The 17,162-nt window shown below is 41.7% G+C and overlaps 1 protein-coding gene across 1 annotated transcript in view; it reads left to right on the plus strand.

Moving 5' to 3' along the window:
• Positions 1 to 10,490, plus strand: part of LOC131926992 (dynein axonemal heavy chain 10) — a 91,970-nt gene extending 81,480 nt beyond the window's left edge. Inside the window, exons 80-90 of the mRNA XM_059282627.1 lie at positions 1,331 to 1,531; positions 1,800 to 1,964; positions 2,247 to 2,387; positions 2,556 to 2,736; positions 3,115 to 3,246; positions 3,902 to 4,050; positions 4,210 to 4,272; positions 4,540 to 4,707; positions 6,028 to 6,208; positions 7,544 to 7,689; positions 9,873 to 10,490. Coding sequence (XP_059138610.1) covers positions 1,331 to 1,531; positions 1,800 to 1,964; positions 2,247 to 2,387; positions 2,556 to 2,736; positions 3,115 to 3,246; positions 3,902 to 4,050; positions 4,210 to 4,272; positions 4,540 to 4,707; positions 6,028 to 6,208; positions 7,544 to 7,689; positions 9,873 to 10,019 — 1,674 coding nt within the window. The 3' untranslated portion in view covers positions 10,020 to 10,490. The remainder of the gene's footprint in view (positions 1 to 1,330; positions 1,532 to 1,799; positions 1,965 to 2,246; positions 2,388 to 2,555; positions 2,737 to 3,114; positions 3,247 to 3,901; positions 4,051 to 4,209; positions 4,273 to 4,539; positions 4,708 to 6,027; positions 6,209 to 7,543; positions 7,690 to 9,872) is intronic.
• The last annotated feature ends 6,672 nt before the right edge of the window (positions 10,491 to 17,162 follow it).

Below are 17,162 nucleotides of genomic sequence, written 5' to 3' on the forward strand. Positions count from 1 at the left end.
GATTGGCTGATTTTAAATCAATAATTGTTTTACCCTCGTCTGACGCTGTACCCTCGTCTGACGCTGTACCCTCGTCTGACGCTGTACCCTCGTCTGACGCTATACTCTCGTCTGACGCCCTCGTCTGACGCTGTACCCTCGTCTGATGCTGTACCCTCGTCTGACGCTGTACCCTCGTCTGACGCTGTACCCTCGCCTGACGCTGTACCCTCGTCTGACGCTGTACCCTCGTCTGACGCTATACTCTCGTCTGACGCCCTCGTCTGACGCTGTACCCTCGTCTGACGCTGTACCCTCGTCTGACGCTGTACCCTCGTCTGACGCTGTACCCTCGCCTGACGCTGTACCCTCGTCTGACGCTGTACCCTCGCCTGACGCTGTACCCTCGTCTGACTCTGTACCCTCGTCTGACGCTATACTCTCGTCTGACGCCCTCGTCTGACGCTGTACCCTCGTCTGACGCTGTACCCTCGTCTGACGCTGTACCCTCGTCTGACGCTGTACCCTCGTCTGACGCTGTACCCTCGTCTGACGCTGTACCCTCGTCTGACGCTGTACCCTCGTCTGACGCTGTACCCTCGTCTGACGCTATACTCTCGTCTGACGCCCTCGTCTGACGCTGTACCCTCGTCTGACGCTGTACCCTCGTCTGACGCTGTACCCTCGTCTGACGCTGTACCCTCGTCTGACGCTGTACCCTCGCCTGACGCTGTACCCTCGTCTGACGCTGTACCCTCGTCTGACGCTGTACCCTCGTCTGACGCTGTACCCTCGTCTGACGCTGTACCCTCGTTTGACGCTATACTCTCGTCTGACGCCCTCGTCTGACGCTGTACCCTCGTCTGACGCTGTACCCTCGTCTGACGCTGTACCCTCGTCTGACGCTATACTCTCGTCTGACGCCCTCGTCTGACGCTGTACCCTCGTCTGACGCTGTACCCTCGTCTGACGCTATACTCTCGTCTGACGCTGTACCTCGTTTGACGCTGTACCCTCGTCTGACGCTGTACCCTCGTCTGACGCTGTACCTTCGTCTGATGTTGTACCCTCGTCTGACGCTGTACCCTCGTCTGACGCTGTACCCTCATATGACGCTGTACTCTCGTCTGACGCTGTACCCTCGTCTGACGCTGTACCCTCGTCTGACGCTGTACCCTCGTCTGACGCTGTACCCTCGTCTGACGCTGTACCCTCGTCTGATGTTGTACCCTCATCTGACGCTGTACCCTCGTCTGACGCTGTACCCTCGTCTGACGCTGTACTCACGTCTGACGCTGTACTCTTGTCTGACGCTGTACTCACGTCTGACGCTGTACCCTCCTCTATGCAGACGGCCATCCATCTGCTGGACACAGCTATAGCCAGGGGCCAGTGGCTGATGCTACAGAACTGCCACCTGCTGGTCCGGTGGCTGAGGGACCTGGAGAAGATTCTAGAGAACCTCAGCAAACCCCACCCAGACTTCCGTCTGTGGATCACCACCGACCCCACCCCCAACTTCCCCATTGGGATCCTGCAGAGGTCCCTGAAGGTGAGAGCATAGGGATTTGTTATGGTTATACGGAGGGGGGGGGTATGTATGCCTGACACTATTTGTTGGACATACAGACATCTAGTTGTATGACTGATACGTCAGGTGTCGGACTGGCACCAACTGCTGTATGACTGTCAGGTAAGTGTATATATATATACTGAGACACGGGTTGTCTGACTAAAAACTTGGTTGTTCTACTGAGTCACATCCGCCTGTCTTTGACCGGAAGTTCTAAGACGTTGTGTTAGATTCTGTCCACCTCCAGGTTGTGACGGAACCGCCCAACGGACTCCGCCTGAACATGAGGAGCACGTACCTCAAGATGCCAGCCACGGCACTGAGCGAGTGTGAGCACTCAGCCTTCTCCTCGCTCGTCTTCGTTCTCGCGTTCTTCCACGCCGTGGTGCAGGAGAGGAGGAAATACGGCAAGGTGGGTCAGGATGAGGGCGTGTCTAGGGCAGACTGGGGGTGTGTCTGAGCAGGCTGGGGGCGTGTCTGTGGGCAGGCTGGGGGCGTGTTTATGGTCTTACTGTGGGGTTGTCTGTGTTCAGGCTGAGCAATGTGGTTTTGCCTGTGATGTGCATGTATGCGCCTGTTTATTGACAGCCTTGTAGTTGGGTGTGCATTCTTGTGACCTAGATATACGTAACATGAGCATACATGTTGACGATCGTGTGCAGATTTTGGTACAACAACAACATTACATTAATAGGTGGGATGGAACGTGAGCTATGACTTTAACGAGAGCGACTTCAACACGTGCATGATAGTACTCAACACCTACCTGAACAGGATGGTGGAACAGGCTGACCCGCGAATCCCGTGGAACACGTTAAAATATCTCATCGGAGAGGTAACTCAGATATCTCGTTGTGTTTGGTGTGCCGGGGATAATTTGAACCGTGGTTCTGTGTATTTGATGCCATTAGCAAGTTAAATACCACTAGAATCTTGCTTGACGTAATGTTTACATGCATTGTTTAATCTCTAGGGTTATAGATGACTTTGTTTCTTGTCTCAGGTCATGTATGGGGGTCGGGCTATAGATGACTTTGACCGACGAATCCTGAGAACTTACATGGACGAATACATGGGCGATTTCATATTCGATTCCTTCCAACCGTTCCACTTCTACCACGACGAGACAGTCGATTACTACATTCCGATACCAGAGGAGCCGACCAACAAGGACGAGTACTTGGGTAGGTTGTTGGCAAGTGTGTCTGTCTGTTGTGTGGCGTGTGTCTGTCCTGCGGCGTGGTGTGTCTGTCGTGTGGCGTGGTGTGTCTGTCGTGTGTCTAACGTGTGTCGTAGTGTGGCGTGGTGTGGAAGAAGTGTGTATTACACGAACCGTATTGGTCGAGATACGTATCTTTATGTGTCGTATTGAGGTGGAGACTGTCATTGGTTTTTATTATGTGTTTTTTGTCTTGACAAAATGTATGTAGGGCCTACCACTTGACAGCACAATGCTAACCTACCACCCCCCCCCACACACACACACACATCACACACATATACACATACACACCACACCCACACACACCTTAGCCTTACACGCATGACGGTTTCCATACCAGCTTACATCGAGTCCCTGCCATTGGCCAACAAACCGGATGTGTTTGGTCTGAACCCGAACGCCGAGATTGGCTACTACACGCAGGCGGCCAAGGCATTGTGGGAACATTTGGTGGAGCTCCAGCCCCAGACAGGTCAGTCACGTGACCCACACCAAGGTCAGACTGTCTTTAGACAAGGTCACACTTTCTTTAGACGTGTAGTGTAGCTGCCAGAATGCCGAGATAAAACTATAACTAGCTAACAGAACAACTGGTACACTGTATCCTGCAGGTCATTAGGTCATGTCACGATTGCTGGTGTCTGTAAATAACCCGCTTCACTGGTCATGGAATCAAGTAAATCTACTAGGTTTAATAGAACGTTTTAAAGTGTATTCCCCCAGCCCCTGCACTTAAAGGTTCATCCCCACACCACACCCTCTCTCTTCTCTCTTTGAAAGTCTCCCCCTCTATAAACCAAACGCCTCCATTAGATAGATCCAAGTCTTCCACCCCTCCCCCCCCCATAACTATAAACTTTCACCAGGTGGATCCGCGTCCCCCCCTCCCTCCCTCCCTCCCTCACTATAAATCAACCTCTTCCACCATGACGATCCACGTCTCCCCCCCCCCTCCCTCCCTCCCTCTCTCCCTCACTCACTACCAACCTCCTCCACCAGGTGGATCCACGTCTCCCCTTCCCTCCCTCCCTCCCTCCCTCCCTACCAACCTCCTCCACCAGGTGGATCCACGTCTCCCCCTACCTCCCTCCCTCTCACCCTCCCTCACTACCAACCTCCTCCACCAGGTGCATCCGCTGCCGGCATCAGCCGTGAGGACTACATCTCCAACATCGCCAGCGACGTCCTTGAGAAACTGCCGGCGGAGTTTGACCTTGCCAAGATCCGGCGCAGTCTCGGCCTTGACATTTCCCCCACAACGGTCGTGCTTCTACAGGTAACCGAACGTTTCCTGTCACGTGATGATCTCAACCTTTGACCCCCCCCCCCGTTTGCTTTTACTGATGACCTTTGACCTCTACCCGTGTAGTTGCTTGTGTATGTAACCGTGTTGTGACCCATGCTAATGTGCTGACCTCTATGTTTGGTCCACCAGGAACTGGAGAGATTCAACCACCTGCTCACACGGATGAGGCGTTCGCTCATGACCTTGAAGAGAGTGAGTATCCATATATACAGTAAGAACATTTATGTATCTATTTCGGACTTTGGTCGGTCACCCCTAGCCAGATGATTTTTTAATACGGACTTTGGCCGGCCCACTGTGGCCAGTCCGCGGACTTGCCGGCCAATGGCCGAAATCAAGAACCATGCGTGGATCTGTTACCTTTATGATTAAAGAGATTTAAATTATGTCATTTAAGAGCTCATGGTTGAGTTACAAACATAACAACATCTTGTTTTCTGACATGGTGACGTCATCTAGGCCCTAGCGGGGGAGGTGGGGATGAGCACAGAACTTGATGACGTAGCACGCTCCCTGTTTAACGCCAACATCCCCAACATCTGGCGTCGTCTGGCGCCCATCACGCTGAAGTCTCTGGGCAATTGGATGGTGCATTTCCAGAGGCGGCTCAAGCAGTACTACCACTGGGTGAGTCGGGGTTAGGGTTGGTCGGCATAGGGTTAGGGTTGGTGTTAGGGTTGGTCGGCATAGGGTTAGAGTTGGTCGGCATAGGGTTAGGGTTGGGGTTAGGGTTGGGGTTGGTCGGCATAGGGTTGGGGTTGGTCGGGGTTAGGGTTGGTTGGCATAGGGTTAGGGTTGGGGTTAGGGTTGGGGTTGGTGAGCATAGGGTTGGGGTTAGGATTGGAGTTGGTCGGCATAGGGTTAGGGTTGGTCGGGGTTAGGGTTGGTTGGCATAGTGTTAGGGTTGGGGTTGGTCGGCATAGGGTTGCGTTTAGGGTTGAGGTTGGTCGGATAAGGGTGGGGCTAGAAACTGCTCAGACATGTAATATACAGCGTCAGTTTGCCTAGCATGTTCGCTTTAGCCACTTTAGTATTTCAGTTTTCATCATCGGCGTGTGAGGACTGATAAAGATTTACAATAGTGATACTGCTTTCTTACTTGTAGCCTACTTTCATTAATTTAAGATGGTTTACTTATAGATAGATATACTACAAAACCTCTAATTACAATTTTATTTTTAAGGGATTTTTTTCCATCGGCGTGGTGGACTGAGGGGGGTTGGGTTTTTAAGTAGAGCTGAAATAAATTTGGGATTTCAAAAAATTAAAATTATAAAAAATTTAAGCAACCGGTAAAGTTGTGTTGATTACAACGAAACACATCAAATCAAACATTCTTCTCTTTCAAATATCTATATCTATAGCAGTCCTCCCAGTTTTTTTTTTAATTATTTTTTTTTAACATTTAAAATAGTAGTAATAATTTATTTGGGAGTTTTACACAACTTGAAAGGCATTAACATTAATTGCATATATAGTAATTAAATTGAGTAAGTAAAATGGCGTAAGAGTTAGACTAAAATTAAGTGTGGAACTCTGTTTCTTTTGACTGCTAAAATTAGTTTACTGTGCTCTTCCTTAGATAACATATAAATAAACAACTTTTTTTTTAAAAATAAGGTCACTAGCGCGATGGAATAAAAGCAATCACATATTAAAAATTGTGTTTTTATTAATGATGCAAATAATATCTAAACAGACAGTTGGTTTTAAAACATTAAATATATTAAACCATTGAAAAATAAAATATAAAACATTTTATATTTCTTTTTTAGGCGAATAATCTAAATTATATTTATATGTACTTAATTTAATTAAGTTACAGTTATTTCTTCTCTAATTGTAACATCGCGAATATATTTAAACAATAAACAAACAAATTGTTGGACTATTTCCCTTTAATCTGTAAAATCATGAATTACTTCCCTTGTTTTACAAATGTCCTAGGTGAACGATTGCGAGCCAGCTGTGATGTGGCTGTCTGGGCTGCACATCCCCGAGTCGTACCTGACGGCGCTCGTGCAGGCCACGTGCAGGAAGAACGGATGGCCACTGGACAAGTCCACCCTCTACACCACAGTTACCAAGTACACGGACCCTGATGACGTCAACGACCGGGCCTCCAGTGGTAATTAGGCGGCTCATTAAGGAATCTTTTAATTTATTACAGTCTGCTCATTTCATTTTTCTACAAATTTACAACGACAGCCTGAAATCTTAAACGATTTCCTTTCTGTATTTTTAAATATAAAAAAAAATTTGCAAACCTACGTGCCACAAACCTACCTGCCACAAACCTACGTGCCACAAACCTACATGCCACAAACCTACCTGCCACAAACCTACGTGCCACCAACCTACCTGTGCCCAACCTACCTGCCACAAACCTACGTGCCACAAACCTACGTGCCACAAACCTACCTGCCATAAACCTACCTGTCACAAACCTACCTGTCACAAACCTACCTGTCACAAACCTACCTGTGCCCAACCTACCTGCCACAAACCTACCTGCCACAAACCTACCTGTCACAAACCTACCTGCCACCAACCTACCTGTGCCCAACCTACCTGCCACAAACCTACCTGCCACCAACTACCTGTCACAAACCTACCTGCCACAAACCTACCTGCCACAAACCTACCTGTCACAAATCCTACCTGTCACAAACCTACCTGTCACAAACCTACCTGTCACAAATCCTACCTGTCACAAACGTACCTGCTACAAACCTACCTGCCACAAACCTACCTGCCACAAACCTACCTGCAACAAACCTACCTGCAACAAACCTACCTGCTACAAACCTACTTGCTACAAACCTACCTGCAACAAACCTACCTGCAACAAACCTACCTGCTACAAACCTACCTGTCACAAACCTACCTGTCACAAACCTACCTGCCACAAACCTACCTGTGCCAAACCTACCTGCTACAAACCTACTTGCTACAAACCTACCTGCAACAAACCTACCTGCAACATACCTACCTGCTACAAACCTACCTGCTACAAACCTACCTGCCAGAAACCTACCTGCCACAAACCTACCTGTGCCAAACCTACCTGTCACAAACCTACCTGTGCCAAACCTACCTGCCACAAACCTAGCTGCCACCAACCTACCTGTGCCCAACCTACCTGTCACAAACCTACCTGCCACCAACCTACTTGCCACCAACCTACCTGTACCCAGCCTACCTGTACCCAACCTAACTGTACCCAACCTACCGGTGCCCAACCTACCTGTCACAAACCTACCTGCCACCAACCTACCTGCCACAAACCTACCTGCCACAAACCTACCTGCCACCAACCTACCTGTACCCAACCTACCTGTACCCAACCTACCTGCACAAACCTACCTGCCACCAACCTACCTGTACCCAACCTACCTGTACCCAACCTACCTGCACAAACCTACCTGCCACCAACCTACCTGTACCCAACCTACCTGTACAGGCTGCTATGTCCACGGCCTGTACCTGGAGGGGGCCGCCTGGGACGTGGAGAGAAAATGTGTCATCAGACAACCCCCTAAACAGTTAATCCAGGAGTTACCTGTGCTCAGGATTATCCCTATAGAAGCTCATAGGCTTAAGCTACAGGTGAGTTACCCAGCCATAGGCTTAAGCTACAGGTGAGTTACCCAACCATAGACTGAAGCTACAGGTGAGTTACCCTACCATAGTCCTAAGCTACAGGTGAGTTACCCAGCCATAGGCTTAAGCTACAGGTGAGTTACCCTACCATAGTCCTAAGCTACAGGTGAGTTACCCAACCATAGTCCTAAGCTACAGGTGAGTTACCCAACCATAGACTGAAGCTACAGGTGAGTTACCCTACCATAGTCCTAAGCTACAGGTGAGTTACCCAACCATAGACTGAAGCTACAGGTGAGTTACCCTACCTTAGTATTAAGCTACAGGTGAGTTACACTACCATAGACTTAAGCTACAGGTGAGTTACCCTGCCATAGACTTAAGCTACAGGTGAGTTACCTTACCACAGACTGAAGCTACAGGTGAGTTACCTTACCATAGACTTAAGCTACAGGTGAGTTACCTTACCATAGACTTAAGCTACAGGTGAGTTGCCCTACCTTAGTCTTAAGCTACAGGTGAGTTACCCTACCATAGACTTAAGCTACAGGTGAGTTACCCTATCATAGTCCAAAGCTACAGGTGAGTTACCCTACCATAGGCTTAAGCTACAGGTCAGTTACCCTATCATAGTCCAAAGCTACAGGTGAGTTACCCTACCATAGACTTAAGCTACAGGTGAGTTACCCTATCATAGTCCAAAGCTACAGGTGAGTTACCCTACCATAGTCCTAAGCTACAGGTCAGTTACCCTACTATGTCCTGTCTCTATGTCCTGTATGTGCCATGCAGTGGCTCTATTAGCTGTGGTTTACATTATGCTATACGTATTGTGTATGTTGATGTGCGTAATATGTATGGATCAGGATTAATCCCTTTATTAACAAACAACAACCAGCTGATCATTAATTTTTGTCAGAAGCCTTTTTTATCATCAACACCACCATGACAACCAATACCTTAACTAACACCACTATCAGCATCAACGGCAATACCACTACTTCCACCAACACCACCATGACAACCAATACCTTAACTAACACCACTATCAGCATCAACGGCAATACCACTACTACCACCAACACCACCATCAGCTGCCACCAGATGAATCTGAAGTCAACGCCCACCTTACAACAGGGCTACACCATAAAACCATATGGTTATAGACATGATCGATCAAACCATATGGTTATAGACATGATCCCGCTAACCATATGGTTATGGACATGATCCTGCTAACCATATGGTTATAGACATGATCGATCAAACCATATGGTTATAGACATGATCCCGCTAACCATATGGTTATAGACATGATCCCGCTAACCATATGGTTATAGACATGATCGATCAAACCATATGGTTATAGACATGATCCCGCTAACCATGTGGTTATGGACATGATCCCGCTAACCATATGGTTATGGACATGATCCCGCTAACCATATGGTTATAGACATTATCGATCAAACCATATGGTTATGGACATGATCCCGCTAACCATATGGTTATAGACATGATCCCTCTAACCATATGGTTATAGACATGATCCCGCTAACCATATGGTTATGGACATGATCCCTCTAACCATATGGTTATAGACATGATCCCGCTAACCATATGGTTATAGACATGATCCCGCTAACTATATGGTTATAGACATGATCCCGCTAACCATATGGTTATAGACATGATCCTGCTAACCATATGGTTATAGACATGATCCATCAAACCATATGGTTATAGACATGATCCCGCTAACCATATGGTTATGTTATGGTGTGGTCGTGTGATGGACCACCGCACGTCCATGAGCCCTCACAGCTCTTATCGGTACCTAACCCTAATTGGGGGAAAATAGTCAACTTGTCATAACCCTCATATACTGAGGCATAGATTGCTCCATCTGCCCCATAGCCCTTCAGGTCTAATACTTTCAGCTTGTCCTAACGTTCATATACTGAGGCATACATTGCTCCATCTGCCCCATAGCCCTTCAGGTCTAATACTTTCAGCTTGTCCTAACGTTCATATACTGAGGCATACATTGCTCCATCTGCCCCATAGCCCTTCAGGTCTAATACTTTCAGCGTGTCCTAGCGTTCATATACTGAGGCATAGATTGCTCCATCTGCCCCATAGCCCTCCAAGTCTGATACTTTCAACGGTGTTTTGTTTGACGTCCACAGAACACAATTCGAACCCCCGTGTATGTGACGTCAATGAGGCGTAACGCCATGGGGGTCGGCCTGGTGTTTGAGGCTGACCTGGCCACAAAGGAACACATCTCGCACTGGGTTCTACAGGGGTTGTGTCTCATACTCAACACAGACTAGCTCTACACATATACAATATATAGTCATACACATACTCAACATTTAGTCATATACATACTCAACACAAAGTCACACACATACTCAACACAGAATAGCCCTACACATATACAACACATATACTTAACATAGTTTTACATATACTCCCCACATAGACTCACTCATACTCTATACTGACTAGCCCACCCCGTACTCCACATAAAATCCTATACATTACAAATTGTCCTACAAAAACTCAACACATTTGCCCCACACATATTCAACAGACAAAATATTGAGCAGAAATTCTCCTATACGACAGTACGAACAGACATTGGTAAAAATAATGTTAACTTTTAACAAACGTTTATTCATTTATGACTGGTTACTTTTCAATTTGTATTGTGATTGTTGTCTTTGTTGATTCAAATAAATTTTGTTTTGATAAAATCAGAAAAATATTGTAAATTTTCGAATGTGTTGTATCCCATAAATTGTTGGTTTAAAATAAAATTATTAAAAATATAATATTAAGATTTATTCTTTGTAATAATTTCTTTAAACCAAGTTGTAAAAAATGAAAAGGTATGACAGCTTGCAGCTTAAGGAAGTGTTCTCTTAATTTTACTGGTGCTAGATCTAGAATTAATAAGTTTGGCATTTCAAAAAATGTAGTTAGGACGCTGACTTTACATAGTCGTCCGACCACTTTATTATTTATTTTTTTGGCTCGACCAAGTAAGTATGAAGGGATCAAAATATTAAGGAAGAAATCACAGGACGTACCATCACGGCGGTCACAAGTCGACTATTCGGCCACGATTAGAAATGAAAATTATGTTTGTCACAGCAAGAATAATATATACACGATCAACGCGCACCTGTATAGGTGGCGTTGACACGATTTGTGAAATGTGCGTCATTATGTCAAGGGTTCCTCGATATAGAGGTATCAGGCGCACTTTATTCCTATGTCCTGCTGTCGTGCTGTGGTATTTGAACTGCCATCGGCCGAGCTCGCTAGTTCTATCGTCTGTACTCACAAATTTCGACCGCAATTTATATGAGTCGGGTGTGTGTCTAGAACCACCGAACCTCCTAGAGTTCGATAGAACCCAAGTTATGAACCATTGCTGCAAAACCTATGCTAATTAAATAAAAAATCAAGATATTAACTTGATGTTCTCAGTTTCACCAATACGGGTCAAATAAAAATTGTATCCAATCGAGACAACTCTACAAAAAAATAAAAGGATTTAATTCAACGGCATGATGTTGGTAAAAATGTTGCATTTTTAATAGTCTTCACGTATTATATAGTTGCAATATAATGTGTTTTTAAGTTTGATAATAGATTTTGAAGTTATTTACTTGAGGAAGATATTATACTCCCCGATTTTGAAAATTAAACATTTAACTTCTGATAAATTCAAGGGAGGCTACTCATTAAGATGTTCACAGAGACAGTTTTCTTAACCTATTCAAATCAGAGATATAGCTGGTAACAATATTACGTATTTAAAAAGTATAGAAATAACTTTAGAAATGATTCACAAGCAGAAGATAAAATTCTCCACTGGATTTTTAAATAGAAACATTTTAATTGACAAAATATTAATTTTTCTAAAAGTATAAGAAAATAGCCTAAGACAATCTGGAAGGTATATAAAAGAGATGTACTAATAAATACATTGAGAAGTGATGGCAATGCTTGCATATAGGGGTCACATACAGGTACTTGTTACCTCATTACCCCTGGGAAGGTCTGAGACAAAGGCTAATCAATCACCATGCAGGTGACCTCATTAATTGGGGGTGGCTCACTAGAAAAACAATAGGGTGGGCTGGGTGCAATAGATAAGGGAGGCTGATCCACACTGTGGAGGCTGATATCATGTGCCCAGCTTGACTTGGAAGAGTCCATGGCCAGCTAATCTAAGTGCGATGTGCAGGGTGGTGTACAGTCACACCATAACTCAATTCAGACTATTCTGCTGACACTTCTTTTTGAAAAAAACAATTTGTGTTATCAATATTTGAACAGTTTATTACAATGGACATTATCAAACTCACGAGAATCATTTCTTTGTTATAGAGTGAAACCGTTTTTTTTCCCCCAGAGTTTACAAAGCAGCAACTTCAGCCTGAAAATAATTCAATTTGATAAAATATCTGTAAGCGGCTTTTCAACGGCTTATATTTTTTTAATAAAAATAAGTGTAATCGATGGTTACCAAAATATAACTATAATTTTTTCGCTTGCCATATTTTTAAAAAGATTTTTTTTTTAAAGCATGATTGCATAGACTACAAGTCTATTTTGCTCGTAAAAATTATTATAAGTGAGATTATGCCCGTTTTCTCGGTAAAAATGTTATGTGTGAAACTTGTACTGATTCAATTTTCGTAACTTTCTGACCAAATAAAGAAATGTATGATTCCGAGGGTTTACCCTATTCCAATGATAATCAAAAACTATATAAACCTCATATAAAATGCAGCACAATGTAACTCCCGAAATACGGAATTTTCAAATTGTTTGACCAAGTAGAGAAATTGTATCTTGCGAAGATATACTTAATGGCGATGACAAGTTTATTTTGCTCGTAAAAATTATTTTAAGTGAGATTATGCCCGTACTCTCGGTAAAAAATATTATCTGTAAAATTGTGCTGGTTTAATTTTTATAACTTTCTAACCAAATACAGAAATATATTATTCCGAAGTTTTACCCTATTCCTATGATAATAAAAAACTATAAAACCCTCATATAAAATGCAGCACAATGTAACACCCGAACTACGGAATATGTCCCCAATACAATTTTTATAACTTTTTTTGACCAAGTAGAGAAATTGTATCTTGCGAAGATATACTAAATGCCGATGACATGTCTATTTTGCTCGTAAAAAATTATGTCCGAAGTTAAATTTTGTCTTAACCTTTTGACCAAGTGGAGAAATTGTATCTTGCGAAGATATACTAAATGGCGATGACAAATCTATTTTACTCGCAAAAAATATTTTAAGTGAGATTATACCCGTACTCTCGGTAAAAATATTATCTGTAGAATTGTGCTTGTTCAATTTTCTTAATTTTTTTACCAAATACAGAAATATATTATTCCTAAGGTTTACCCTATTCCAATGATAATCAAAAACTATAAAACCCTCATATAAAATGCAGCACAATGTAACTCCCGAAATTCGTAATATGTCCTATGTACAATTTTTATAACTTTTTTGAACAAGTAGAGAAATAGTATCTTGCGAAGATATACTAAATGCCGATGACATGTCTATTTTGCTCGTAAAAATTATTTTAAGTGAAATTATGCAAGTATTCTCGGTAAAAAATATTATCTGTAAAATTGTGCTGCTTCAATTTTCATAACTTTCTAACCAAATACAAAAATTTATTATTCCGAAGGTTTAGCCTATTCCATTGATAATCAAAAACTATAAAACCCTCATATAAAATGCAGCACAATGTAACTCCCGAAATACGGAATATGTCCTATGTACAATTTTTATAACTTTTTAGACCAAGTAGAGACCAAGTAGAGAAATTGTATTTTGCGAAGATATTACTAAATGCCGATGACAAGTCTATTTTGCTCGTAAAAATTATTTGAAGTGAGATTATACCCGTACTCTCGGTAAAAATATATCTGTAAAATTGTGCTGTTTCAATTTTCTTAATTTTTTTACCAAATACAGAAATATATTATTCCGAAGGTTTACCCTATTTAATGATAATCAAAAACTATATAACCCTCATATAAAATGCAGCACAATGTAACTCCCGAAATACGGAATATGTCCGAAGTAAAATTTTCATAACTTTTTGACCAATTAGATAAATTAAATCTTGCGAAGATATACTAAATGCCGATGACAAGTCTATTTTGCTCTTAAAAATTAATTTAAGTGAGATTATGCCCGTATTCTCGGTAAAAAATGTTATCTGTAAAATTGTGCTGCTTCAATTTTCATAACTTTCTGACCAAATACAAAAATATATTATTCCGAAGGTTTACCCTATTCCAATGATAATCAAAAACTATATAACCCTCATATAAAATGCAGCACAATGTAACATCCGAAATACGGAATATGTCCAAAGTTAAATTTTCTTAACCTTTTGACCAAGTAGAGAAATTATATCTTGCGAAGATATACTAGATGCCGATGAAAATATAAAATCTAAGTTCATATCTAACCCTTATATAAACTGCACCAGCAGCTCATTTTATTAACTAGATCTACATATCTCCAGTGCAATTGTAAAACTGCTCCAGAAAAAAAAAACTTCTTCGGAAAATATTCTTTAGTCAACATATATACTAGATGCCTATGATAATCAAAAACTAAGCCCATATTATCTTACCCTTATATGAACTGCACTAGCCGTTTATTCTATTAACTAGATCTACATAATTATCTCCAGTGCAATTGTACAACTGCTCCAGAAAAACTTCTGCGGAAAAATATTCTTTAGTCAACATTTTAAAATGAATGTCACAATTCAATGTGAAAATGAAGTTGTGTCTCAAGAGATTTATCTTGAATTTTCATCGGATAAAAACAAAGTGTTCATTAATTTTCGCCACTCCGCCAGTGGCAATACCGACATTGAGACCACTGAAATAAGTTTCAACTTAAGCTCTGTTAATCAACACAACGGCCAACATATCAGTCGCTGTTCCCGTGATGAAGATGGTGTGGAGCCAATGGACATAGAATACAACGGCGTGGAGCCCATGGACATTGAATGTAGCCCGACTTCGGATGATCACAATGCCAACCGTTCACTCTCTCGAAAACGACGAGGTAACGTGTTCGACAATCTCGAGGTACCGACGAAAAAGAGAAAAATCTAAGCTCTGACTTGTGCATGAGTAGTTCTGCAAAAGTGCGCTGATGGACATTTTCTTTGCCTCGCTTTTATCTTCGAAAACATTGTCGCAATTTTCTTCAATGAATTTGTTTAAAGTATTTGTATTGTATCAATGGAATAAACACAACTTGTGCAGTATATATGTAATACACGACTTGTGCCATGAATTTTTTTCCATTAACTGTTTTGTGTTTGGTAAGAATAACGTTACAAGTGTATCACAGCATATATTGCTCAAGGTTATTAATACAATCTGGTTGCATATGTGGCCTTAGCTCTAAGCTTAATGTGACACGATGACAGAAATACTGGTAAGATTCACAGTGTAACATCAACACGTCGTTCCCGATTGTTTAGAGATAAAATATTTTGATCTTCCAATTGTAACGTCCCTTACATGTCCTCTTATTGTGTCTGTGTGTGTCTATGTTGTGTGCTCGAACGATAAGTACCCTACTTTTTGTGTATAGTTGTAGCCCTTGGTTGAGTGTGTTTACATGGAGCGAGAGGTATTCACGTGAGGTGTGTCAGGTGAATGTAGGGTAGCTGTGGATGTGGCTGTGGACGTGGTGTTTAGTACTGTTGTTTGTGTACTAGAACATTTTATCATTTATAATTCATTATTGTTAATTTTGTATATATAATAAATTTCGTATTATTGTTTAACAGTGTTATTTATTTTTATCTACACGTTGTGTTGTGTGTTCTACCCCTGGACTGTAGAACAACCCAACACCAATCATTTGCGAGATTAGATGGTTGTGATCTAGTTTTAGAAAAGTCATGAGAGAAGTGTTGCATTCTTTCAAACAAAACTAAGTTACAAAAAGTTCAGTGCTGACACATTACTATCAACATATTGAAACACATTGGCTTTTGACCAAGTATTGTTAAAACTAGACATTTTTGTTTTAAACAAACATAATCACTTAGAAGTAATAAGAAACAAAAAAAACGCTACAAAAGTGTAATTAAAATTGTATTGTTTTAATCAGTTTTAAACATGCATAACATTAAATTGATGACTTATGTTTTACAACTAGGAAGTTTTAAAGTCGATTTTTTCAATTACAAAAATACAGCTAACAAAGAATAAATATTCAGTGACAAAGCAATACATGTATACATAAAGTTACGGAATATAATTAAATAAATCTGAGACAAACTAGTCATAAACATCTTCATATCGTCTTCACCTAGTTAAATTAGAAATAAACTAGTTGCGATAGTGGACATATAAAATATTCTCAGTTAAAAGATAAAATTTTATGCCTGACTTGTAAATAACATTTTAATTGACTTAATATTATTTTTTGTTAAACCATACAGAAAACAGCGTAAGACCATATGTATGTAATATGAAAGAGGAGTATATTATTAACTAATGAGAAGTGATGGCAATGCTTGCATATAGGGGTCACATACAGGTACTTGTTACCTCATTACCCCTGGGAAGGTCTGAGACAAAGGCTAATCAATCACCATGCAGGTGACCTCATTAATTGGGGGTGGCTCACTAGAAAACACTAGGGTGGGCTGGGTGCAATAGATAAGGGAGGCTGATCCACACTGTGGAGGCTGATATCACGTGCCCAGCTTGACTTGGAAGAGTCCATGGCCAGCTAATCTAAGTGCGATGTGCAGGGTGGTGTACAGTCACACCATAACTCAATTCAGACTATTCTGCTGACACTTCTTTTGTACTTAATTGTACTATTTTCAACGGTGGTTTATAGTTTGGATTAAACAGATTTGTGTACATTACAACGAATTTGATCCTCATAAAAATACCATGTGAATCAAATTTCATTTAGTTACATGGGCATTTTATGAATTTATTAACATTACTTTATAAAATTTCGAATTTACACAAAATGTTTGTCAAAAATTGTGTTTCTTATAACACAGATTTAGGCTCTAGAGTTTCTTCCCATTTTAAAACTGATGATTGGATTTTCTATGAAAGGAGATTATGAAACACGAGCTTGTATAAATGAAATTCTGCTTTCACCATTAGTTTGCGCTAATGGATTTTTTACAACCGAGGTTTCTTCAAAGACAATTGTAAACAAGTACATTTGTATAATTGAAATGTATGCAAATTGTAATACTATAAAACAGTAAATTCAAATAAAGATTCAAAAATGTGATCTATACGTCTGGTAACTAGAAATGTAATTCATACAATAGGAACTTACTACAAACAGCAGTTTCTAAGGTGCGCGGACCTTTGACCACAGGTGCTTTGACCATAGGGGGTTTGACCAT

The sequence above is a fragment of the Physella acuta genome, unplaced genomic scaffold (genome assembly GCF_028476545.2).
Source record: "Physella acuta isolate Inbredline_101_S28 unplaced genomic scaffold, ASM2847654v3 ptg001357l, whole genome shotgun sequence".
Lineage (NCBI taxonomy): Eukaryota > Metazoa > Mollusca > Gastropoda > Physidae > Physella > Physella acuta.